This window comes from Oryctolagus cuniculus, chromosome 17, assembly GCF_051225735.1.
Source record: "Oryctolagus cuniculus isolate XC-2025 breed Fujian yellow rabbit chromosome 17, ASM5122573v1, whole genome shotgun sequence".
NCBI lineage: Eukaryota > Metazoa > Chordata > Mammalia > Lagomorpha > Leporidae > Oryctolagus > Oryctolagus cuniculus.
The window spans coordinates 15817575-15843211 of record NC_142883.1 but is presented as its reverse complement, the minus strand read 5'-3'; the positions used below and the strand labels follow the sequence as shown (position 1 = coordinate 15843211).

General features: G+C 56.4%; 1 protein-coding gene across 3 annotated transcripts in view; it reads right to left on the bottom strand.

Annotated features, from left to right (window-relative positions):
- Positions 1–1281: 1281 nt before the first annotated feature.
- The window catches only part of MARCHF10 (membrane associated ring-CH-type finger 10), an 84225-nt gene continuing 59869 nt past the window's right edge, over positions 1282–25637 (bottom strand). Inside the window, exons 6-11 of one of the 3 annotated variants that reach the window (XM_008271682.5) lie at positions 23447–24824; positions 19506–19672; positions 17233–17342; positions 9289–9402; positions 4561–4603; positions 1282–1420 (exon numbers count right to left, since the gene is read on the bottom strand). In XM_008271682.5, the coding sequence (XP_008269904.4) occupies positions 1365–1420; positions 4561–4603; positions 9289–9402; positions 17233–17342; positions 19506–19672; positions 23447–24824 (1868 nt within the window). In that variant the 3' untranslated portion in view covers positions 1282–1364. Of the gene's footprint in view, positions 1421–4560; positions 4604–6301; positions 8873–9288; positions 9403–17232; positions 17343–19505; positions 19718–23446; positions 24825–25637 lie in introns of those variants that run through there. The other 2 variants (XM_089316847.1, XM_089316846.1) reach the window with 2 other exon arrangements.

Below are 25637 nucleotides of genomic sequence, written 5' to 3'. Positions count from 1 at the left end.
TGGGTGACAGGGACCCCATTGTCCCTGCCAGACTGAACTCCCTGGGGCCCAGCAGCGAAGGTTCCACCTGCTGGCCTCAACCCCTGGAAGATTCTCGAAGTAATTGCCCAGCGCCGAGAGGAGGATGGCCGACTCCATTGCTGCCTTCCAAGGGCCAGCCCCGGTCCTCGGGGTGCTCGGGAGGCTGCGCCGTCTGTCCCATCCCAGACCTGATTGCGTCTTAGGGCAGGCATTCCTGGCTGTGTGGGCACATCCTGAAATAGTTTCCCATAGAAAGGGCACAGCTGCAAAGAACCCGCCGCTCTTCTGATGTAAGCCGGCGGTCACGCCCCCGCCGTGCACCGGAGCTGGCAGCCTGCCTCAGCTCCTTTTAAAATATGCACCGTCCCTTCTCACACGTTTCTCAGCGCTGGCTCCTGGCCAAATCTTTAGTCAGCCTTACAGCTCAGTTAAAAAATAAAGGCCCATCCCCTCCCCCACTCCCCCACCCCCGAGCTGGGGGAGAACTTGGGGCTTTGGAGATTTTTTTTTTTTACATCAGGGAGATATTTTCCTTTGCCAGGTGACCCCAGGCTCGCCTGCTCGCGGGTCCAGGCCACCTGGTTGCACCTGCAGGTTTGTCACTGACTCGTCACTCTAACTGGGCCCATATGATGTGGCGGCTCTGGGACCAGGCCACTGTCACAGAGTGGAACATTTTTCCACGTCTCAATTTGTCTCCTCTGCGTTTTATTATTTTTTGACCTCTCTTTGTCTCTTTTTTCCACCTCTTACACACACAGGCACACTCATTCTCACGCTTTTTTCTCTGACCTTTTTCTTTTGTAACCCCAAATCCTGACTTGGTCTTTGGGCCCTAAGACACAATACAGGGGAGGTGCAGCGTCCACGCACCTACAGGTCCCAAGCGGGTACTCACGGGGCCCAGGAGGTGTCATCTCCAGGCAGTGAAGATGAGGGGGGCTATGGGCTGCACTCCCCCCCCCCCCCCCCGCCTGGCCGTGGCCTTTGTGATAGCAGAAATAAGCAGGCGGCGCGGCATGTGGGGGAAGAACGTGTTTACTGAGTGCACGGCCCATCCACTGGCAGTGGAGCGAGGCGTGAACAGGTGCCCTCACCAGGGGGCCTGAGCCCCTGGGGCTCCTGGGCTGGGGGTCCTGCAGCAGGGCAGCCCCCCGGCTCCTCGGTCTGTGCTGTGTGTCACGAGGCTGGTCGCCGGTGCTGCGGACACCTTGCGCGAGGTGGAAAGGGTGACAGCACATCTGGCTGCAGTAAAAAGAGGCGGAGGGAGGGGGCACAGGGCAGGGATGCAGGGAGGCGAGCGGCGGAGGGGGCACCGCCCGAGTCCGCGGCCGGCTCCCTCGCTAGACCAGGCGGCTTGGAGAGATGCTGCCTTCGCTCTCCTCCCCCAGCTCGGAATCTGCAAAGCAAGGAGACCCCAGGCTGTAGACAGGCGTGCCACAGGGGTCCGTCCTTTCCCTCCCAGCCCCGCCCCTGCAGCCAGCCCCACACACGGCCACTGTGCCTGGGACAGTGTGGGCAACAGACACCCACAGTCCAGCCCGCTGGGGTCCCAGGCAGACTACGAGAGCTTCTTGGTCCTGTCCACACCCTCACACGGCCCTGTGCGACGAGGGCACAGGGCCTTCAAAGAGTTCACAGGGATTGCATATTAAGCAAGAACTGTGCATGTATTTTAAAATAAAGTGTGTTTTTTTTTAACACCAAAATAAACTTCTCTTTAATTCCATTTCTCCCTGGCCTTTCTGAGGGCCGTTTTGCAGGCCAAGAGCTGACGGGGCTTTTGCTACCAGGTTCGGAGCCTTCCAGGAACAGGGGCAGAGCCCAGGGGTTTGGCATCAGTCCGGGGGGAATTCCTCCTCCTTGGCTTGGGGCGGGCGCTCCCTGACTGTATGATTTCTGCCTGTTGAAGGCCAGGGAGTGGGAGCAGGTGCCACCTCATTTCCCTACCTGGCTCTCTCAGCTCAGCCCTTTTGCCCCGAGAAGCCCCTGCCCTCACATAGCCCTCACCGTGTTTGGGTGGGCGGGTGAGGGCGCAGGTGCTCTGGCCCAGCCTTTGGCCTGGGGCCCAGGCTCCTGGCCTCACCTGTCTGGATAGCTGCAGGTGGCACTGTTCCCCTCCCCGCCCCGGCCTTGGCCGCAGCGACAGTCATGCATGCCAGCTGGGAAGCAGCTGGCAGAGCGGCTGGGTCACAGAGCCACGTGACAAGTTGTCAGACCTGGGCACGCACACCCAGGGGCTCTCCCTGCCACCCTTATCTTGCTACCACTTGTAGCCGTGGTGTGGGGCTTTGGCTCTCAGGTGCAGGGGAGCCTGGTGAACAGGCTGGCATGGATGCAGAGAGCCACAAGGAAGCTGGACTCTCTCTGTGCCACTTGGTGTGCCCTGATGCTTTGCCTTTTCTCCTCCCTGCTTATCTGAAGCGGCAGCAGGTCACAGCTGTAACTCAGCCCTGGAAGCCCGCCTTCACCAAGGGCTGCCAACCAGGTGAGGTGTGCCAGGCTGCCATGGCCCGCGGGGAGGGCCGGGCGCACTTGGCGCTGCCTCTGGCTGCCTTGGATCGTCTAGATAATGGCCAGGCCTCCAGCGCAGCGCCCTCCGGGGCGTCTGGGCCCACCTGTCCAGAGGAGAACCGGCTGCCTTGCTGGGAGCAGGGGCGGGGTCATCCTAGAGTCAGACCTCTCTCAGAAGGACCCCTTGGAGCAACAGGGTCCCTCTGTCCCCTCTGCAGTGACTCCTTTTTTTTTTTTTTTTTTTTTTTTTTTATTATTTTTGACAGGCAGAGTGGACAGTGAGAGAGAGAGACAGAGAGAGAAAGGTCTTCCTTTGCCGTTGGTTCACCCTCCAATGGCCGCCGCTGCAGCCGGCGCACCGCGCTGATCCGATGGCAGGAGCCAGGATCCAGGTGCTTTTCCTGGTCTCCCATGGGGTGCAGGGCCCAAGCACCTGGGCCATCCTCCACTGCACTCCCTGGCCATAGCAGAGAGCTGGCCTGGAAGAGGGGCAACCGGGACAGAATCCGGCGCCCCAACCGGGACTAGAACCCGGTGTGCCGGCGCCGCAAGGTGGAGGATTAGCCTATTGAGCCACGGCGCCGGCACTCCTTTTTAAGCACCACCCAGGGTTGCTCTTCCACCCTCCAGAGATGCCAGTCTCCTGTGAAGCCCGGGCTTGGCGCCCAGGGTGCCCTTTGCGGGTCTCGAGCCCAGGCCCCAAGGTCTACGGGGAACGACCTGGGCGGCACCGGCCCGCACTGGGCTCTAGGGGGCGCCCTTGCCCAGTCAAACCCACCCGGGCCGAAGGTTTCTCTGAAGCCCAGGAGCGGCGGGCGCCTCGGGGTGGGGTCGGGAAGGAGGCGCCGCGAGGTGCGGCGTGGGGACGCTTCAAGGGGTCTTGTGCGACCCGGGTCAGCGCAGGCCGGAGCCGGGAGTGCCCAGCGCCGGGGCCTGGCGCCCCATAGCTCCCTTTCTGGAGCTGGAGGCTGTCGCCCAGGCCGAGGGCCGGCCCGAAGCGGTGAGTGCGGCCGCCGCGGCGAGCTCTCGCCGAGGCCTCCCCGCTGCCTTCGCGGCCGCGGGCGGATGCGGGCGCGCAGAAACCCGGCCAGGGGTTTGCGGCCGCCGCCCGAGCGCCCACCGGGCCTCGCCGGGACACGAAGGGGGCGCTGGACCCACGGCGGCTCGGCCGGGTCCCCGCGGTTGTGCGCGGCGCTGGGTGCCAGGAGCTGCTTTTGTGAACGCGAGGCAGGGCCCTCCCGGGTCTGTGTGCGCCGCTTCGCGGGAGCGCGTGTCTGCGTAAGAAAGGAGCTCATCGGGGGTCGCAGGCGGCAGGCAGGTCCGCCGGGGCTCCCCGCCAGGGCCCCCGCCCGCGCCTGGAGCGCGGTCCCCGGGACGCTGCGGAACCTGAGCCCGGGGCGCGCCCGGCTGCTCGGCGCTGCGGCTTCTCGGTCGGGCCGGGAGCTGCGACGGTTCCCGCGGCGCAGCCTCTGGGGACCGCCTGTCCCTGCGGCGCTGGCTCCCCGCTGCGGGACGAGCCCTCCCGGGCCCGGCTTCTAGCCCTCGTGCCTCCATCGAGTGCACTCTGTGGCGGAGGGAACAGGAAGGAGACTCCCTTTCGGGGCGCGTTCTCAGGCGCCCTCCCCGCTTTGCCCAGCTTCTGACTCCAGAGCCCCCCTGGACTGGGCTGAATGGAGGGCAGAGTTGGTGGGCGAACGTGGCCCCTCGTGCAAACGCCCCCTGCCAGGGTTGGAGCCTTCAGGGGAACCCGGCGGCCCCCCAGCTGTCGGCTGCGTGGGCCTGGGGCGGTACCCCATGCCTCGGCGGCCCTTGCCCGACCTTGTGGAAGAATAAAAATTCTCGCCCGCGCTGCGAGGCCCGGCCTGCGGGCTGCGGCTGGGCTCCGCCCTGTGCCCGGGGTTGCTGTCGCCTGCGGGGGGCGGCCGTGGCTCCTTCCCGCGGCATTAGGCTCAACAGGCAACAGAATCAGAGCAGTTAGGAAAGGAAAAGCACCCACAAAACGACAGGGCTGACCCCAAAACCTACTTTCATCTTCTTCCTGTCGGGGTTGTAGGTAATTTCTTGACAACTATGAGAAAGAAGACAATGAGGAGTGAATTGTTTTTCCAGGGCCGCGGTGAACGCATGTATTAATTCCCCAGCCTCGGGAATGTTCTAGGAGCCCCTTACATCACCTGGAAGGGGCGGGGAACCTGGCTGGCGGAGACGACCAGGCCAGCGGCTGATCTGCGGCCTCCACGGGGTGTGGCCTGGTCCTAAATAAAGAGCCGCAGCAGCCACAGCCCGGGTCACCTTTGTCATTTGGGGCTTCTAAATTTCGTGGTGGAACAGACATGCTTCCTTTCGGCAATTGACCAGACAGTCAGAATCCACTCCCCCCCACACACACCCAATGGCTCAGGCGTGGCATTTCCAGGCTGCAAGGGGGGAAGGGCCCTGCTAATTGGCCCCTGGCCCCAGCGCTGGCTTTTAAACAATCGCTGTATTTTCTGCCCAGCAGGAAGCGGCAGGCCTGTGGAGGCCCTGGGCTATCTCTTTGTCCTTTCTGGTGCTTTATGCCTTCGTGGGAGCCCATTGTGCAGGCAGGAGGGGCTGGGAAGAAGAGAGGCTTTGTGACAAGCTAGGGGACAAAACAAGGGGTCCTGGACACTACCCCTGGAGCAACTGTGTGGCCAGTGTGGAAGCAGCCCTGGTCTGCAGGTGCCTTTCTGTGCCCAGCGTGGGGACAGAAGGAGGATGGAGTTGGTCTAGGGTGGCAGGTGCCGGCCACCTGGTAAATGAGTCCTTCGAACTGTGCTCTCGGCTGGGCCGCCGAGGGGACCTCAAGCTGCCTCTAGATTCCAATTCCGTGCCCGTGACCACAACTGTGCAACCAACCCTCAGCCTCTGCCATCTTGGTGAGGAGGGAAGGTTTTCTGACCGTGGACCAAACCTGGCTTCTCTCGGCAGGGCTGGATTTGGTCCTTGGAGGCGGAGTTGCCATTTTGTAGAAGTGGTGTGAACAGGGATGGGGGCGCTGCTTCTTGGTGCTCCCAGCCCCAGGTCAGCTGCTGACTGCTCCGGCTGGCCTGAAGCCTCCGTCTGGGGCGGAAGGCAAAGGAGGGCGCCCCCTGCAGGAGACTACCCGAATCATCGGATGGAGACTGGAGAAGACCTGGGCCAGGAGGACGCTCAGGACAGCACGCTGACGGGGAAGAGGGCAGGCAAGTGCACTCAGCGTCACCTCCCGGCCAGCCTGTGTCCCTGTCAGGCTACAGGGCAAGCCGGGCCCGGTGAGGCTGTGTTCCCTGGAGATGCCCCCATCTTGGAAAAGGGCCAGCTCCCTGCCGGGCACTAGTGGAGAGGAACACACAGTGCTGCGCACCCCTCATCCCTGCCCACCCAGTTGGGCCCATTCCCCCCTGCTGGTTTCTCCCCCAGCGCATCCTCGATGGGCCTCCCAGGCTCTGGGCTGAAGCCAATCGGTGGTCCGGGGCTGCACGCAGCCTTTGTGCCCAGGCATGGACTACCCCGGCCTCCCCAGCTGCTCTCCGCGAGAGTCGGTCTCAGCATCATCTCCTGCACTGGCCGCTTGGCAAGAGCAATAACAGAAGCAGCTTTGCCACCAGACTCCCAAAGCAGTAGGGCTCTGGGCCACTAGCAGTAGGACCCCACTGCCACTCGGGTCAGGGCCCCTCCCCGTTCACACCACTTCTACAAAATGGCAACTCCGCCTCCAAGGACCAAATCCAGCCCTGCCTGCGAGAGAAGCCAGGTTTGGTCCCCGAAGAGCCTGGCTGGAGAGCGCCCCCAGCAGGTGATGGCTCAGGTCATTGGTCACTGCCACCTACATGGAGACCTGAGTTCCTGGCTCTGGCTTGGTCCAGTCCTAGTGCGCCTCTCTCTCTCTCTCTCACACACACACACACACATACACACACACATACACTGCCTCTTCAATAAACAGAACAGAAAGTTGTTAGAAGACTGGAGTCTTGGAAGCAGTAGGTTTTGACTCAGTTCGTTGTGCCTCACAAAGCTGCGAGAGGAGTGAAAATGCGGCTATGATGTCACCCAGCTCTGACCGTCACACTTTGCACACGTGCACAGAAACAGCACGCCATGCTCCACGATACACTGTGTGTCAATTTAAAAAAATTAAAAATGTTACAAAATAATTATTGAGCACCTATTATATCCAAGGTGTTTTCTAGGCCCCAGAGGACTGTGGGAAACCCAAGAGAGGAGGATTCCACTCCCCCCAACCCATGCAGACCATGGCCTTCCTTGGCGGTCACTTGGTACATGGGTAGCCACTTAGTGCTCCTGGCATCCATCGTGGGCGTTGCCCACAGGCAGTTGTGACACCGGGCACCAGCACCATCAGAGACAGGGGACAGAAGGCCTGGCTTTGCCCTCCAAGAGCTCACAACCTCACTGGGGAACTGTGTGTGCTCTTGAGGTCACTGGAAACCTCAGGAAGCCCCAGCCAAGCAAGATCTTGTGTGGTCAGCTTCACTGGGCCCCTAAATCCTGCGCTGTCACCTGGGGCCACCACTTCTGCTCAGGTGCAACCTTCCAGTTATTTCCTGATCTTGCAATAATGTCTTGTCTCCCAATTTGATCGTAAGTTCCTTCAAATAAGGAGTGTCATGATGTCATATCCAGTAGCCACTTTGCCTGCCCCCTGTACAGCCCCTGGTCCAGGTTAGTGCGTGAGTGGGTGTAGACATGAATGACCGCCACTGACAGCCATTTGGCACTGGGTCTCCCGATGAGACCCAGCCACGAAGCCCACCATGAATGAATTCTCTGGTTCAGGTAAGTAAAGAAGTGGGAAAGAACGGTTCTCTCCCAACTTAGGGCCTCTTTTTAGCTAAATGCTGCCCTCGGATTCCGAGTCTTTTCAATGGACAAACACCGAGAGGCCAGTCCGGAAGAGTGTGAACTTGACACAGAGCCGTTGGCCCTCTGCTTTCCTGTGAGTGCCCCTCAAGTGACCAGTCCAGCTGGTGACAGCTTGGCGGTTGATGTGGGCAAGTTGCCTCTCAGGATTTCCCAAATGACACGTGAGCTGACAGAAGTGTTGCCTCTTTCCGCTCTGGTTCCCAGCTCAGCCCTGGTGAAGCTCGCTCCTTCCCCGGGACAGTTCTACCAGAAGCGTCCTCACAGCCAGGGCGTCAGGGCCTTGGCCTCCGTCCACTGTGCTGGGCTGCTTGCTGCGATCTTGTGTGGCTAATGCTGGCTAGCTCTCTCATGTCAGGACCATCCGTGACCTGGGTCAACCCTGCGTGCTTTGAAGTTCGATGTGCAATAAAAAGTTCATTAAAAAAAATGTGGAATCAGGAAAATGAGGTCACAGAAATGTTAACAAAAGATCATTTCCTGCTTCCTGTGCTTTCCCTTTTTTTTTTTCAAAAAATGTTTGTCTCTGGGGAATTTATGTCACCATTAAAAATGTAGAAGAGTTAAGGACACACTTGGGTCAAAAAGAGGCTGAAATGCTGAGGAGGTATCTGGGCAGAGCCCCAGCCCGTTTTCTTCATCAAGAGCTCGGGGTTGAAGAGGGAGAACTTAACTCAAAAAGCAGGAAACAAATCTATAATTTTTGCGACCACTGATTTGAACGTATCATTTTTAGCAGAGATGAACCACAACAGCCCAGAGCTGTGCAGGGTCTGGGGCAACGTAAGAAACCCCACTCCAAGGTTCCAGCCCCCAGGAGTTGGCAGGTGCCTCTTGTTCACTGTGGGGGGGGGGGGCACTTGCAGAGTATCGGCAGAACCGTCTCATGGCACCGTCTTTGGTTGGCTTGCCCACTGCCACACTGGCTCACTTTCCAGACACGACCTTGTGACATGAGCAGGGGTCAAGAGCTGAGCCCCAAGGGGTGTCCCGGGAATGCCAGGCACTCAGAGCCTACTGTACTCCTGTCGAGACCTTAAGGTGTGCGAGGAGCCCCTGCACTTGCACTGCTCCAGCCTGGCCCGGGCAGCAGCAGCCATTGGATGAGAAGGAAGACCCTCCAGGCTCACTCAAGTGCTGACCTGACAGTGACTGAGTGTGCCCAGACACCCAGAGCTCTGCCCGTCGTCCATGACGCTGGGCTCAAACTCCAGTGAGTAGCGGAGCTCGGCCAAGCCGCCCCCAGCCCCACCACGTGGCCTCCCGGGGGCCCAGGTCTCTTGTTTAAGGCTGAAGCGCCCTGGGTTATCATTCCTGGCAAGTACACGGTGGCTTCTCCAGTGACAGTGCCGTCTTCAGCTCCTGCATCTTTGTTCCCAGGCAGGCTGGCTCCTTCAGCAGGCACACACGCACTCACGCAAACACGCACACGCATGGGCTGGCTTAAGGTAGCCTAGGATGGAAACCGCGACATGAAGGGAGCTCCCTTTCTGGTCCCATCGCTATTTAAACCCCTCTCCTGTGCAGAGGCGCCTCCTTTCCCAGGTGTTTCGTGCCCACACAGCCCCAGCACCCTTGCTGGCCTCTATTTTAGGGAGCAAATATCCCAAGAGAGTCACATTACCACTTAATTACTGCTCGTGCTTAATAGTAAGCAATTAACATAATTCCTTACGCTTCAGCCAGAGGGTCACTGTGCACCCTCTGAGAAACCGCTATACCTTAGGTCTGACAACCACAGGCCCTTAGCTTCCCGCGTGGCCACAAAGACCTCAACACACTGTGCGCTGACCGGCAATGCCGCAGGTCTGAGCGCGGCTGTGCACAGCCCCAGTCCGGTGCCCCGCGCCCTGGTGCAGGCGGCCTCACCCGATCTCTTGTGATCCAGTCGTAGTTGAGTGTCATAATTTCTGCAAACCTCTGCTCGTAGAAGTAAAGCAGCAGCACCAGGTAGAAGCTGGAGTTGATCAGCTCGTTCTGTGCCTAAATAAGGAAAAGGAGGCTCCTGAGTTCAGCTGTAAAACATTCATGATCTGAATCACGGGGTGGGGGGTAACAAGGCTAAGGGGAACGAGAAATGGGCCAGGAGCCCAGGCTCCAAGGCCAGGCTGCCCTGGGGGATCAGGGGACAGAGCTGCAGGAGGACCAGGGTCGAGGCCAAGGCAGCCCGTCTCCTGCAGTTCTTTTTGTTTATGAGAGAGAGAGAGAGAGAGAGAGAGACACTCTCATTTGCTGGTTTGCTACTCAAATGACTGCACCAGCCCTGGGATCTTAGAATTCAACCCAGGTCTCCCGTGTGGGTGGCAGGGACCCAACTACTTGAGGAACCAGGAATTCAATCCAGATCTCCTGCATGGGTGGCAGGAGCCCACCCTCTTGGGCTGTCACTCCTGCCTGTCAGGTCTCCATGGGTGGGAAGCTTCGGTCAGGAGCCTGAGCCAGGTGTGGAACCCAGGTACGCGGCTGCAGGGCGCGGCAGGCCCAGCCACGTGGCTGAACGCCACCGCACTCTAGCTGTGCGGTACCTCCTACAGAGCACGCGCTGGGCAAGTTCCATTTGCCAGGCTCCGTTGCATTCCACAGCCATTTAACGAGCGGTTACTGAGCAAAACCTTGAGCTGGGTGTTGTGGGGAGCACAGGGCGCTGCCAGGGGGGCACCCCGTCACCTGGTGTGGAGGAGCGAGCCTGGCCTGCGAAAAGCTTCGACATAGGCTGCACGCACTGTGGGCTGCAGTGGAGATGCAGCGGGAGTCTCGTCGTTCCTTTGTTCTCGGACCCCAAGCTCGCACCTGGCGCTGTTCCTCGGCTTTGTCTTGGGCCCTGGGCTGTGTTTTCTTTTCCTCAATGGTGCTGCCAAGGGAGGCTTTGGCCATCAGGCTGGCCACGGCACTCTGTCCTCACCCCTGGGGCCCTGCTTGGACCTTCAGTAAGCCAGCAGCAGAGGAAGGAGGGGCGGCCTTTGAGCCCCTCCCTGGCCCAGGACAGATCCCTTTGGGTGGGTGGGAGCTTGAGAATGGGCCAGACTGGGCTCCAAAGCCACCCAGCCCCGGGGACTGAATCCCCAGCAGAGGACAGGGACAGGTCAGCGCCATGACGGTGACCGTGACTCCGCGCTCCCAGGATGATGGCAGTGGACTCAGCTCCCCTTCCTCCTCCCTCCTGCAGCCACACCAGCTTCCCTGACTTGTTTCTCTGTTCCCAACGTGGCTCTAGGGCAGCTCAGGCAGGCTGTCCAGAACCCACCCCTTGCAGGACCAGGGAGCGGCCAGGAAGGGCGAGGGAGTCGAGCGAGGATCCTCTGACCGGGGCCAGCTCCGGATCTCAGCCGGCTGCGGGCGCCCTGCTCCGGCTTCTCCACTGTCCCTAGACCCGTCTTGGAAAACCCATCTTGTCCTTAGCACTTCGCCTGCTATTTTTAGCCTTCCGTGGCAGGGTTTCCTCTGTTCAGCCGGCCCTGGCAAGCAGAGGGCCTATGGCTTGTTCTTGATTCTGTTCGAAGTACCTCTCCCACCCTCCAGGCTGGGACTCCTTTAAAGACTGTTCCCCACCCCCACCCCACCTGGCTAAGCCACCTCCTAACTGGCCTGTCCCTCGGGGGCTTTCCTGAGCCCAGGCATCCCCCAGCCCGCCCACAGTCTTCCTGCCAGGAGCTGGGGTGCACAGAGCCACTCTGAGGCGCCATGGCAAATCACTGGCTGGAGACAGGCTTGGGACGCTCAGGTTTGTCCAAGCATTCGGGGAAATCATTGACTTTTTTATGACTCAATAAAGCCGGGAGGCACGCAGATGGGAAAAAATCCACTAATGTTTTCTGCAGATAATTTGAGAAGCCACTGCTAGCGGATCCTGTCTGTTTTCTGGCCTGTGGGAGGGAACCTGTCACGTGGGCGGCTCCGCTGCTCTGTGCTCCGGATGCTGCCGTCGATTGGAGCCGACATTCGTGTGGCTACTCCGGCTACTCCGAGCTGTCTGCACGCCGCGGCACAAGTGGGAGGGCCTGGCCAATGGAGGGAGTGCCATGAAGTTTGTTCAGCAAGGGTTGAGCGAGCCAGATTCTGGAACATTCTTTAGCTTGAGGACCGCAGCCCAATCGCATCGCATTCTGAATCCGCTTTGTGCGATACAGAAGACTTCTGCAGAGCCCCGCCTGCCCGCCCACCAGCTGCATGTCTCTCCTCCTGCTCCCTACGTTTCTCTTAATGTTCGTTTTAGACAAGAGATTTGACGCTGATGGAAATTCTCAGCATCCGGGGAAGCACTGGAAGAAGCTGTCAGCCTGGATGAATACTGGAGCCTTCGAATGTGCTGGAGAGCTGCTGCCGACTCTGAGGGCGATCGGGTGCCTGTGTGCGGCCAAGGACACCTGTCCTGGGCTGAGACGCGGCAGGGGCAGCCCAGGCCTGCTGAGACCCTCGTGCAGGGCGTGGCGGGGCCTCCGGGAGCATCTCTCCAGCAGGCGGAGGGCATGCCAGGTGCCAGGTGAGGTGGGCAGCCTGGGGCCAGTGAGCGTGGTGATTTGGGGCAAAGCACGTGAACTGTGCAGGGCCACAGTGACCGCACGCCTGTGGGCAGGAGTGGCCTCTGCCAGGCGTGGTGGTAAAATGAGCTGACACTGATGTGTGTGGTGTTCTGCAAAGCAAACATGTCCTACCAGAACCGAGGGAGGGAGGGTGCGGGCGAGTTGCTTGCACGGAAGATGTGTGAAGGCGAGGCCTGCGTCTTGGTCGCTCCTGCACCCCCAGTGCCTCGCCCAGTGCCCCGTGTGCAGTGCATGTTCCATAAACATAAGCACAGATGGGAAAACGAGAGAAACACGTGCGAGTTTAGATCAGACAGTGGCTTATTCAGCTACTTAAAAAGTATATGTGGGGCCGGTGCTGTGGCATAGCGGGTAAAGCCGCCAAGTGCAATGCCAGTATCCCATATGGGCACTGGTTCAAGTCCCAGCAGCTCCACTTCCAATCCAGCTCTCTGCTATGGCCTGGGAAAGCAGTAGAAGATGGCCCAAGTCTTTGGGCCCCTGCACCCACGTAGGAGACCCGGAAGAAGCTCCTGGCTCCTGGCTTTGGATGGGCACATTTCCAGCTCTTGCAGCCAACTTGGGAGTGAACCAGCAGATGGAAGACCTCTCTCTCTGCCTCTCCTCTCTCTGTGTAATCTTTCAAATAAATAAATAAATAAATAATTTTTAAACAAAAAGTATATGTATGTATTTGAAAGGCAGAGAGAGAGAGAGAGGGGACACATCCATTTGCTAGTCCACTCCCCAGAGAGTTGCACCAGCAGGGCCAGGTCAGCCTGAGCTTGAGCCTGAGCCAGCGCCAGGTGCCAGGAACTCCATCCTGCACTCCATGTGGGTGGCAGGCGTTCTGGCCGCTATGTGCTGCCTTCCCATGTGCATTAGCAGGGAGCTGGATCAGAGCAGGGACAGCCAGGACTCTCAACTGGTGCTGCCATATGGGATGTTGGCATCACAAGCAGTGGCTTAGCCCCCTGTGCCACAGGGCTGGGCCCTCAGCCACAACTCTCAACCCCAGAGGCCTGAGCACGGTGGAGAGGCCCTTTGAAAACACAGCTCCCTGTCCCTGCTCCCCGGTTCCCGCGTTTCCCGCTCGGTGGCTCCAACTGCTCCAGGGGCAGCACCAACGGTTGGTGGCCAGTGACCGGCCTGGGGCTGCGCTCTGGGTAGAAAGAAGGTAGGAGCACTGGAGATCTGAAGGTCGGGGCGAGCGTGCGCTGTTTTGCCACAGTTGCCAGCACCCTCCGTTGCACGATACCAGAAGACTCTGATCTCTCCTTTGCGGCACTCGCTCTGCCCTTGGTTCAGCCCTAGTTGCTCACCCCTTCAGAGTTGGCTGGCTTCCGTTTCCTGCCGAGGCCCCAGCGGACACAATGACTTCATAGAACGTGCTGGTAGCCAGTTCTCTCAGCGGTGCGATGCGGCGAGGCCAGGGTGTGTCTCCAGGGTGGCCGGGCTGAGTTTGTCCAGTGAAGGACTCTGGCTTGGTCCCGGGGGGTCCACGGCTTCCTCCCTCGAGCGCCAGCAGAGGGGCGTGTCTGGGGCCGACCCGGGCAGTCTCACCGCCGAGAGCCTTCTCTGCAGGCCCTGTGTTCGTGGGCGATGTACTTGGGTCTCCTCTGTCCACCCCTGCAAGTGGGAATCATCCCCTGCTTCCTGCAGATGGGGGGCCTAAGCCCAGGGTTTCACGTTTCCTCAAGGTCACACAGCGACTTTGGATTTCAGGTCAGCTCTCCTGCTTCTCAGTGGGACAGACTGCCTGGGGCTGTGGGCGTGCGAGCGGGATGAGCTGCTACCCGGCCAGCTACACAAAAACTGCAGGTAGAACTGTGCCTGGTGGCAGCAGCTGGGCAGGGGACCAGCGCGGAAATGCTTGGGGGCCTTTACTAGACAAGGCAGACCCGTGGGCGCCGAGGCCAGTGGGCTGCCCGTGGTGTGCTCTGGCAGCAGCATTCCGGTCAGAGCCTCAATGGGACGAGGAGTCCCTGTCCCCTTCCTCTGCCTTCTCCTCCTCTTTTTTTTTTTTTTTTTAAGATTTATTGATTTGAAAGAGTTACGTATAGAGAGGGTGAGACAGAGAGAGGTCTCCCATCTGCTGGTTCCCTCCCTAGATGGCCACAATGGCCAGGGCTGAGGCAGGCCGAAGCCGGGGTCCAAGAGCTTTAAGTATTTGTTCTACAATATTCACTTATTTATTTGTTTGAAAGAAAGAGTGACAGAGAGAGAGGGAGAGGGCGATGGATCTTCCATCCACTGGTTTTCTCCCCAGATGGCCACAGCAGCCGGAGCTGGGGCAGGCTGAGACCAAGGACCCAGTGAGGGTCTCCCATGTGGGTGTCAGGAACTCAGGCACTGGAGCCATCATCCGCTGCTTCCCGGGCGCATCAGCAGGCAGCTGGATGGGAAGCAGAGCCTTGGTTCCTGAGAAGGAAGAGGTGCCGCTTCGCTCTGCCTTTGTATAGGGAAGCTATGGTTTCCTCTGCTTCCTTCAGGACTTTTTCTTCACCTTTGCTGTTTTTCATTGTCTCTTAAATGTGTCCTGGTGGCGTTCCTTCAGCATTGTCCTGCCCGGTGTTTGCTGAGCTTCCCGGGTTTGTGGTTTGGTGAGTGACATTAATTTGAGGTAAATCCTCAGTCGTTGCTTTAAATATACCCTCTGCTACTTTCTTTTTCTTTTCCTTCTGATGTTCCCATCACACGTGTTCTGCCTTTTGTAGACTCATGCCACAGTTCCAGCATATTCTGCATTTTTTTTTCTATTTTTTTTCTCTTTTATTTATTTATTTAGACAGGCAGAGTGGACAGTGAGAGAGACAGAGAGAAAAGTCTTCCTTTTGCCATTGGTTCACCCTCCAATGGCCGCCACGGCCAGCGCACCGCGCTGATCCAAAACCAGGAGCCAGGTGTTTCCCCTGGTCTCCCATGTGGGTGCAGGGCCCGAGCACCTGGGCCATCCTCCTCTGCACTCCCGGGCCACAGCAGAGAGCTGGACTGGAAGAGGAGCAACCGGGACAGAATCTGGCACCCCGACCGGGACTAGAACCCAGTGTACCGGCGCCGTAGGCGGAGGATTAGCCTAGTGAGCCACAGCACCGGCCCTCTTTGCTTTTCAGTTGTGGCACTGAAAATATTCTTAAGCTTAGAGTTCTTTTCCTCAGTGGTGTCCAGTCTACTAATAAGCCCATCAAAGGCTTTCCTCATTCCTGGCCTCTGAAGCCAGGAGCTGGGAGTTCCAGCCGGGTCTCCCATGTGGGTGGCAGGAACCAGCTGAGCTATCATCTGCCATCTCCCAGGGCGCACCTGAGCAGGAAACTGCAGCAGAAGCAGAGGTGTGACTCAAACCCAGCACTCTGACACGGGAGCAGGTGTCCCGAGCACCCACCCACCTCTCTGCTCGCGCGTGCTCTCTGGTTACTCAGAGTTCTTAGCCTGTTAATCACTCTTGTTGTACATTGCTGCTTGTGTTAATGCCAACACCCCTGCCGTATCTGAGTCTGGTTCTGATGTTTGCTCTGTGTGGCTTTTTTTTTTTTTTTTTTTGTCTTTTAGTATGCCTTGTATTTTTAACTTAATTTTACATTTTTGGCTGGGTTCCAGGCACGCTAGGAACAGGTCTTTGGTAACGTGGTGGCAAGGGCGCTGGGGAGGTTCAGACGCATTCTGCAGCCCTCCGTGCCTCTGGGCTCTGAACGGCGCACACACTCCCCAGTCCCCACTCTAGATGGCTGGGGCAGGGGGCCGGGCTTGGATCCCCCTTCTCCCCACTACTGACGAGACTTCAGCAGGCTGGAGTCTCTCCCAGGCAGGCCTCGTCAAGAAGAGAAGGCCCTGGCTCTGTGCGGATCAGAACGGTCCCTTGCCCCGCCCCTTGCCTGAACTATGAGTGGATCGTTCTCAACACGCACCCTAGGAACCTGGAGATAACACTCCAGCAGGGCCGTGGCTGGTCCACACTGGCTGGGCCTCTGGCGATTCATTAGTGCCTGCTCCGCTGCCTCCCAGGGCTGGGGCCCCCGGCAGCAGGCTCAGGTTAGGGGCTCCCTCCGCCCTCGGCCTCTCCCGCTGCAGGTGCAGCAGCCTGTCCTGGGCTGCATGTTCAGTTTGCCCAGCTTTTCACTCGTTGTTGGGGCGGAGTGGTGACCTCCCCGCTCCTTCCATGAGGAGGTGGAAAGTGTTGAGTCTCTGGCACTCAGGGTGTACTTACATAGAATTAAGTGATATTTCACATTCTTTTTTTTGGGGGGGGGGCATTGGGTCTTTGAAATTCGGTGCTTTTTCCATACACCACATGTGCAGGATCAGAACTCGCCATCTGCTCAGCAGCCCCATGTGGACTGTGGGTTCTACACTGGACAGTGTAGTTCTAGAAGAAAGGTTTTCTTTTGTGGCGTAGTAGGTGAAGCTGCCGCCTGCAGTGCTGGCATCCCATATAGGCACTGGTTCTAGTCCTGGCTGCTCCACTTCTGATCCAGCTCTCTGCTGTGGCCTGGGAAAGCAGTAGAAGATGGCCCAAGTGCTTGGGCCCCTGCATCCACGTAGGAGACCCGGAAGAAGAAGCTCCTGGCTCCTGGCTTTGGATTGGCCCAATTCCAGCCATTGCAGCCATTTGGGGAGTGAACCAGCAGATAGAGGTTCCCCTCCCCTCCCCTCCCCTCCCCTCTTCTCTTCTCTTCTCTTCTCTTCTCTTCTCTCTCTCTCTCTCTCTCTCTCTCAAATAAATGAATCTTTAAAAAAAAAGTTTTCTCTTTTTTTGGTTTGAGATTTGGGTGATGAACTATTATGACCTTGGCATGACTCGCCTTCATGAGGCTAGCTAACTTCTTCACAGCACTGGAAATGCAACCCAAATGCCCCTGAGAGTGAACTCACTAGGTGTGAGACGCGCACAGTCAGCACTTACTACACGCTTACTACTGTTAGGGTAAACAGTTCCTTAGTACTCCAGAGTTGCCTGATACTTGAATTGGGAGCCCTTTCTGCCAAGACCCTGAGCTACTCTCTCTTATTGCTATTGAACTTCATTTATTCCAGCAAATTCAGGCGCCCGGAGCTCACCAGGCTCTGCTACTTCCGTGTGTCCAGCTGGCTGCTGGAGCTTCCCACTTCCGGCCCTGACAGCAGAGAGGCCTCCACCCAGGACAACCCAGGCCTTCCCGCGGCAGTGAGCTAAGTGGACATTCCTGGAGTCAGGGCGCCCGCAGGCCTTCTGCATTCCTTAGATTACAGAGTTCCCTGAGTTCCCCGGCCTTGCCCACTGCACCGCGGGGGCAGGGTGAGGGTGTGCACTCCTTACCCGGATTTGCTGGTGCTTCTGGTAGAACTCAGTCATGTTAAAGGCAGCCAGGTCGACCAGCAGGTCGTGCTTGCACATCTCACAGGTATTCACAGCTTCCCGGTTCGCTCCTGAATCAGATGCAGAAGTGTGGGTGAGACCGTCGGTCCCCCGTGCTCTCCACACACACACACGCACGCACACACACAATTATACGTTACATATAGCCCTGCATCTATTTGTGGCGGCGCTCTGGGTAGGTGATATTTTGAGAGTGACCTTGTATAATTCTGAACTTCAGTGACTTTCATGGAAAGCCCGTCATCTTCTGTAGAAAATGACCTTGAATCTGAGATCTGAAAATTTTCCTTTGTAATCATTATGCAAGCCTCATATGAGTGAAATTCCCATGACTTCTAAATAACAGGTCTTGCTTTCTATTTAAATAAAAACATGATGGTTCATAAAATTGGAATTGCTACACAGAAGCTAAGAGTCTGTACCACAGGTGTTTGTTAAGAGAATAAACATTGGGTCTATGGTAATTTTTTTTCCTGTAGACCTGACATAGACCCAGGTAGATTTGTGAGGACTAAATGGATGGTAGAATCTATCCTCAATCAGCGGCTTAAAAATCTGCCCTTGCTCCCACCCTGTGGCCATTCCCAGCCAAGAAAACAAGACAGGGGCCACGTGTGGGTGCCAGTTACCGCCACCCAGGGCAGGTCTCCAGCCTGAGCCTGGCCTCATTCAGGCAAAGAGGCGGGAGAAGGCTTCCCTTCTCGCTGCCTTTTACAAAGACACATCGTGGAGCAGGGCTTTTCTCTCCACTCATCCCATTCCCCGGTGCAAAAGTGGTGGAGACAGAACCGTGGCTATCACGTCTAAGCAGCACACACCCGACGTTCTCCTACTGCAGACTGAAGGGGTACCGGCATTTATTTTATGCATTTGGAAATAGAGGACTTATTAGTTATTTGGTAAAGATAGGGCTTGTTCATTTTTATACTTTAGCTCTGTTTCTCCACTGGGTACATCAAGAAATAGTAAATAATAGAGATGTCTAAAGGGCAAGGATGCACAGCATCTCCTATCTGCATTTTGTTGCCTTTTTTTTTTTTTTTTTTTTTTTTTAAGCAGCATCCTGCAATGCTTTTGGCTACTGGATGCCCCATGTGCTGAGCACGGAGCACACCCATACTAGCCCAGGCATTTACAGCATGCGGCGTCATTTCATGCCATACTTCTTGGAGAGGATTTCTGTCCTCGGCGTCTGGCTGGCCCACATTCCCAGCAAGGCAGAGCCTTCTACAGCAGAGTCATTAGCCACCCAGACCCACTCGTTTCTTTGCCTCTGCAGCAAGTGCTTTGCTTGCTGTGTGGTGCACTTGGAGCGTGTCGGGCAGTGGTCCGAGGTTTCTCCTGCTAGGCAAGGGGCCTGCAGGGAGACAGAGCTTCAGGGACCGGGCCGTCAGCGTGCCGGTTACCCCAGGCCTTCCCTCTCTGAGGAGCCAGAGCGCAGTCCTGGGGGAGGGCACAGGCTCGAGCTCCAGGTCTCCCAGGAGAATGTGCAAGAGACAGGAACGCTCAGGGAGCGTCTGACAGCAGCACCCTCTCTCCCCTCTCTGAGCTGTGCGCGCCGACGTCCCTGGTCTTTGCAGGAGTTGCTCTGGTTCCTAGTCAGGTTTTAAAGAATCATTCTATTTCTGCCAAGAGCACGGCCGACCCGGGGACGTGGCTATATTTAGATGACAGGCTCCCCAGGGAGCCGACAAGGGGCTTCACAGCCAGGTGTAGGCTTGTCACAGAACTCACAGAACCAGCGTGTGGAAACCTTTGTCTACCATGGTTCTGGAAAATCAGATCATAGCTCTTTCCTTACCCCTCCTGCAAAAAGGCAGCTTCGCCGACTTCCTTCCAGGACACCCGTCCCCCTGCCCCCAATAAAAGGAAGCCGGGAGGCGGTGGGCGGGGCCTATCACGGTGGGCCTTGGGACGACCTTTGCGGGTGTCCAGCCGCCACCGCCTGCTGGCCTCGCTCCAGCCGCTGGCCGGCTTCTTACACGACCTTTGCCTCCCTGCTCAGGCCTCAAGCAGCAAACATTTCCAGGATTCTTCTCTCGGGGCCTCCCCACTCCCATCCCACACCAAAAACCCACCAGCGCAAGGACAGCGGCCATAAGCAAGAGCACTGAGCTCGGCCGCTTCCGAGGCTGCGAAGCCCCGCCCTTGGGTCTCAGTCCACCTGACATCGGGGTCGCTGCCCCCCCGCCCCCCCCCCCCCCGCTACCTACCTGACGTGATTTTCACTTTCAGCCACTGTTTCAGGCACTCTTGGTGAACAAATCGCAGGCTACCCACGCAGCCGCAAGGCTGCAGCAGGGGGTTGGCGGGGGAACTCCCGGCCATCTGACAGATGCGACACAGGTCTCCCTCCTCCTCCTCGTCCTCCTCCAGGAGACTGAAGGGAAAAGAAGCCCTCGTGACCAGGGGTCTCCACATGCACCTGTTCCTCGTGGGGGAGAAGGCAGAGTGGGACTTCAGGACCCGCCCCTTGCGCCTGCTGGCCCTGCTGAGCCGTCCACCACGTGCGGCTGATGACAATGACACATGGCCTCTCGTAGAGAGCTCCGACAGTTACTGCCATGAGGATGCTTTCAACAAGTTTATGGGAAATGGGATTTAAAAATACGCTTCTTTGGGGGCAAAAATGTTGAAGCCCACGCCCCAGTTTCTCACAATATGCATGTTTCTATGAACTGTCTGAAGGCCCTCATCCCCGGGAGATCAGCTCTCCTATTACACATCAAAGAGGCGGGAGGCTGAGATAAAGGCCGGGAACCCCTCTCCCTGCTGTCGCCACCGCGAGGGAGTTGGTGGCGTGGAGGATTCGTGGCCAGCGGGTCTGGCTCTGAGACCTGCCTCTGGGATGTGCACGTCCTGTGACCTTGGACAAGCTCCTTAGCCTTCCTAGGGCTCTGCCTGTTAACCGAGGCCCCGGGCAGGAGCAGGTTCGGGTGCACGGTGGATGAGCGAGCCTCCGTCTGAGCTCCCCAGGCGCTCAGTCCCTCCGACACGAGGCGGGCGTTCTGGGACGGCGTTGCTGCACGCTGAGGACAGAACGCGTGGATGTGCAAGCGAGGACCCTGGTGTCTGCCGAGTGTAAGTGACGAAGCACTGGCTCATGGTCGTGTGGGGAGCCTCAGGCTCCCCCCATCCCCTTAGAACCCTTATGGGACTGGTGACAGGTCAAGGAAAGGAAACTGACCCAGGACCGACACCAAAGGAGAGGAAGAAGGGACTGGCACTGTGGCACAGCAGGTGAAGCCTCCACCTGCAACCCTGGCAGCCCATATTGGAGTGCCTGTTCGATTCCTGCTACTCCGCTACTGATCCTGCTCCCTGCTAATGTGCCTGGGGATGCAGCAGAAGATGGCCCAAGTGCTTGGTCCCCTTCCACTCAGGTAGGAGACCTGGATGGAGTTCCTGGCTCCTAATTTCAGCCTGGATCCACTACAGCTGGTTGGGGAGTGGACAGTAGATGGACAATCTCTCTCTCTCCTTCTCTCTGTCTCTGTCTCTCTCTGTCTCTCCACACCCCCCACCCTATGTGTCACTCTGCTTTTCAAATAAATAAATAAACAAACATTTATTTAATGGCTCATGGAAAAATGGAGAGGAAGACACAGGTACCGCTCTGGATAGAAACACAAGCTCAGGCTCTGGAGAGATTGTCTTCCCCAGGAAGAGCTCACTGGAAAGGCGCAGACCTATCCGTTTCCGTTATGGACATGGTGAATAATTTAAGAATATTTTCAACACTGAGATTTCAATACATTTCAAGGGGCCAGTGCTGTGGCGTAGCAGGTTAAGCTGCCATCTGCAGCACTGGCATCCAGTATGGGTCCCAGTTCAAGTACTGCCTGCTCCACTTCAGATCCAGCTCCCTGCTGTGGCCTGGGAAACAGCAGATGGCCCAAGAGCTTGGGCCCCTGCACCCATGTAGGAGACCGAGAAGAAGCTCCTGGTTTCTGGCGTTGGCCTGGCTCAGCCCTGGCCGCTGTGGCCATTTGGGGAGTGAACCAGGGGATGGAAGACCTTTCTCTCCCTCTCCTTCTCTCTCTGTAACTCTGCCTTTCAAATAAATAAATAAATCTTTAAAAATACACTTCAACATAATTTCCCACATGTTCATAAATAATCTGGAAGAACAGGTGCATGGTGGAGGAGATGCCAGATCCAGCTCTCTGCTATGGCCTGGGAAAGCAGTAGAAGATGGCCCAAGTCCTTGGGCCCCTGCACCCACGTGGGAGACCCGGAAAAAGCTCCTGGCTCCTGGCTTTGGATCAGCCCAGCTCCAGTCATTGCGGCCATTTGGGGAGTGAACCAGCAGATGGAAGCGCTCTCTCTCTTTTTTTCTCTCTTTGCCTCTGCCTCTGCCTCTCTGTAACTCTGGCTCTCAAATAAACAAACAAAATCTTTAAAAAAAAAAAAAAAAAAGAAATAGACTTGAAACACTGAAATAAGACATTTTAAAACATCATGAACCAAAGTTTACTGAAAGTTACATTCATATGCAAAGATAAAAGTTCTTCACAGGCTGGCGCCGCGGCTCACTAGGCTAATCCTCCGCCTTGCGGCGCCAGCACACTGGGTTCTAGTCCCGGTCAGGGTGCCGGATTCTGTCCCGGTTGCCCCTCTTCCAGGCCAGCTCTCTGCTGTGGCCAGGGAGTGTAGTGGAGGATGGCCCAAGTGCTTGGGCCCTGCACCCCATGGGAGACCAGGATGAGTACCTGGCTCCTGCCATCGGATCAGCGTGGTGTGCCAGCCACGGCGGCCATTGGAGGGTGAACCAATGGCAAAAGAAAGACCTTTCTCTCTGTCTCTCTCTCTCTCACTGTCCACTCTGCCTGTCAAAAAAAAAAAAAAAAAAAAAAAAGTTCTTCACAGTGCTCAAGTCTGGATGATAGGGTGACAGGTCATTTTCCTTTTAACTCTATATTTTTAATCTTTTCTAAAGTAAATACTTTTGAAATAAGAAAAGCATAATGTTTACTATATACAGGAAAAAGAGAGCATTTGTTAAACGAAGTCCTACACAAATAAGCTATTCAGTGCATCGCCACGCCTTCAAGTGGGGGCATTTTGAAGGAAGCTATTTTCGGCCTGCAGGGATCACTCTGGGTGGTAGAAGCCCAGAGCCTGACACGCAGGTCTGAAGCTGACTTTTTGGGTGAGGAAGGTTTGAGGTCTTAGCCCTTAAGTCCGGGCTGGTCTTCTGGCAGCTTGTTTAATATGGGGAAGAAAAAGAACTGCTAAGTAGGAATTTGCTCCATTTTTAGGTTGGAGGAAAGACTGTGTAGAAATACATGTGGGTTCTCTGTTCCACTTTCTCCTCCTTTTTACATTTCTAAGTCATTGTCACAGAATTTCCCCACCTACAAAGGAACATCAAGAGGATAACGAATGGCCCAGTCCAGGAGTCAGTTTCCTGATCTGTAAGCCACGGATCATAAAAAGAAATGGTAGAATCCTGACCTGGCGATTAGTGATGGCTTTACAAAAGATCACATTTCATAGCTGCGAAACAGCCCGACGTCATCTCGTGAGAAAGGAAAGATCAAAGAAACGGGCCACCGAGGAACGATCTTCTTTCTCTCCCCTCTCATGAGAAACGGCAGCGCTAGGGCGGCTGCAGTGGCTACCCCACCGCGGCCCTTCAGAGATCAAGGTAACTATGGCAACTGGGGACAGCCTTTTAGTGGGGAAGGTTCAAATTCTAGAACTGGTGAGGGGGAGCTGTGAACTTCAAATGCTGAATGGTTGGCTCTGGGGAGACAGCAACCTTTCCATAGAAAATCTTGACTCCCAATTGCTGGTGAGAAGAGTTAGCTGTAGGTGACAGACAGGAACCCCTACACCTAGCAAAGGTGCCCTACCTAAAGATGTGGTATTCAGGGAAGAACCCTTTGGGAACACTGAGGAGACTGAACCGGCACACCAAACTTTTCCTTATATATACCGATACTCATATTTTAAGAACAAAAAAAAAATAGCTTGTTCTCAAAAGAAGCAATCGTTAAATGTCAAGGGAGGGTCTATTTATGATTCAAAATTCTCATGACTCTGATGAGAGCAATGCTTATCTCAGCATTGGAATAATGGGAAAAGTGTGTGTGTGTGTGTGTGTGTGTGTATCCCCACATATGCATAGATAGCTACACGGATTCCTCACCTTTCTTGCAGTTTCCTGAGCTTCTCAGGGTCTACTTGTATCTTAGGGGCCTCCTCTTCATCTGCGCGACCAGAGGCTGCCATTCTAGTCCTGTTCTGGCTTTGATTTAGGAAATAAGACACTGTAGATAAAGCAAAATGTATATTTTCTCGCAGGGACCCAGGCAAATGCAGGTGGTCTTGGAAACTCACTCTTGACGGAGAGGAGATGGGAGAGTGCAGCAGAGGCAAGCTGTCTGGAAGACTTGGCAAGGGGTTTTCTACGTTCGACGGAGCCTCCTGAGCTTGGCTTGCTGAGGTGACATCCTCTGCTCCCCTGACATCAGACTCACGTGCACTGGCCAATGGAATTCTATTTCTAATGGGGGACAGTGGTTGGCGAACATTAAACCTTGCGTTTCCCTCCGTGTCGGATCTGCAAACCAGCGTAGGTGACATTGACAAGTCTACTGGGACATCAACCCTCAGATGATGTGTTGATGATCGCGCCGTGTTACAGGGTGAGTTCAGTGATGACCTTGGGACTGTCGGTCTACCGGCAAGAGAGAAGTCAAGGGAATGTCTAGAACTGTTTAAATAGTCTTGCCAGTCCCTCTCATGGTCATGGGTATCAGGTTTGTCGTCCATAGAAACAGAATCGCTGGATACATTTTCCACCCTGAGACGGTCATCTTGTCTGGATTCAGATTTGCTGTCCCATGAGCGGAAGGTCTTCTTGTTCTCGCTGCTGTCACTGTCATTCTCTGTAGCAGACTCCCCACTGGGCAGCCAGGGATCTGGGAGCATCCTTTGCCCAAGAGAAGGCTGCCCTGCCTCTGGCTCCATTGCACTGAGTGTTCTTAATAAGCCAGGGCTGGGCTCGCGTCTTCTTAAAGAGTTTCCTTTGTGATTTTCAGCACTGTTGGAAAAGTGTTTGTTTTTGGACAGAGAGGCCGACGTCCCAAGACACCGACTTCTTCTGTGACTGGAGGGAGAGCGAGGCGGGTGCAAACCAAGCAGCGGGAGCTCTTCTTCGTGGGTCTCTTCCTCCGTGTCGTAAGGGTCTCTGGCAGCGTTTGGCGATAGCACGGAATAAAAGTCCTCGTCTCTGAACCTGAACGGCGTCCTCCTTGGCCTTCCCGTGGCGCTGGGTACGAGCGAGGGCCACAAGGACTCACCCAACACTTGGGGACTCTTTGTTCCCTGGAAGGCCTGGGACAGGGCTGGCTGTGGCTTGTTCTGAGCGACGGCGCTCGGGTCTCCCCTTTTGGCTCTCTCCAGGGGGTTCTCGGGGGTCGTCATCAGCTGCGAGGTGGGCACCAGGCATCTCCTCTCTTGGGTTGGCCTCTTCACTGTAGTTCCACCTGCCCACACCTGGCTTTCTCGGTGAACCACTGGATCTGCATTGAGAAAAGACGAGTGTATGCTTTTATCAAAAGTGCCCATGGATGGAATCTCTTTAAAATACCACGCGATAGAGTCCACGAAAGGCAACAAACAAGTCCCTGGGGGAGAAAATACTCATGGGCCACGGGCCACGGGCCACACGGCCAGCAGGAGCCCAGCGCAGAGGCCCGCAGTCCGCTGCCTTTGGATCCTCCTCTGGGAGCCGGTGCGGCTCAGGCTGGCTCTGGTGAGCCTGCGGACACAGCTGCTTTCTGCAGAAGCTCCCGGGAGGTGGATCCAGCCCCAGGCCAAGCCGGGCTGAGCATGGGGAGGCTCTCACTACACGCTGGTTTTCAGTATGTGTTTACGGAAAAGGAACACCAGCACGCCTGGGATGCTTCTGTAAAGTCCACCAGCCCCAAATCATTCAGTGTGCATTTAGGACAACCCTGCTGCACGCACAGTGTCACAAAAACTTAAGAAAGTATAATCTGCAGGCGATGTGGTGGTGTAGCGGGCTAAGCTTCCACCTGCAACACTGGCATCCATATGGGCGGTTTGTGTCCCAGCTGCTCCACTTCCGATCCAGTTCCCTGCTAACGGCCTGGGAAAATCAGCGGAAGATGACCCAATTGTTTGGGCCACTGCCACCCATGTGGGAGACCCGGATGAAGCTCCTGGCTCCTGGCATTAACCTGGCCCAGTGCTGGCTGTTACAGCCATCTGGAGAGTGAACCAGCAGGTAGAAGATCTCTCTGTGTTTCTCCCTCTCTCTCTGTAACTCTTTCTTTTTTAAAAAAAAAAAAAAGATTTATTTTATTTATTTG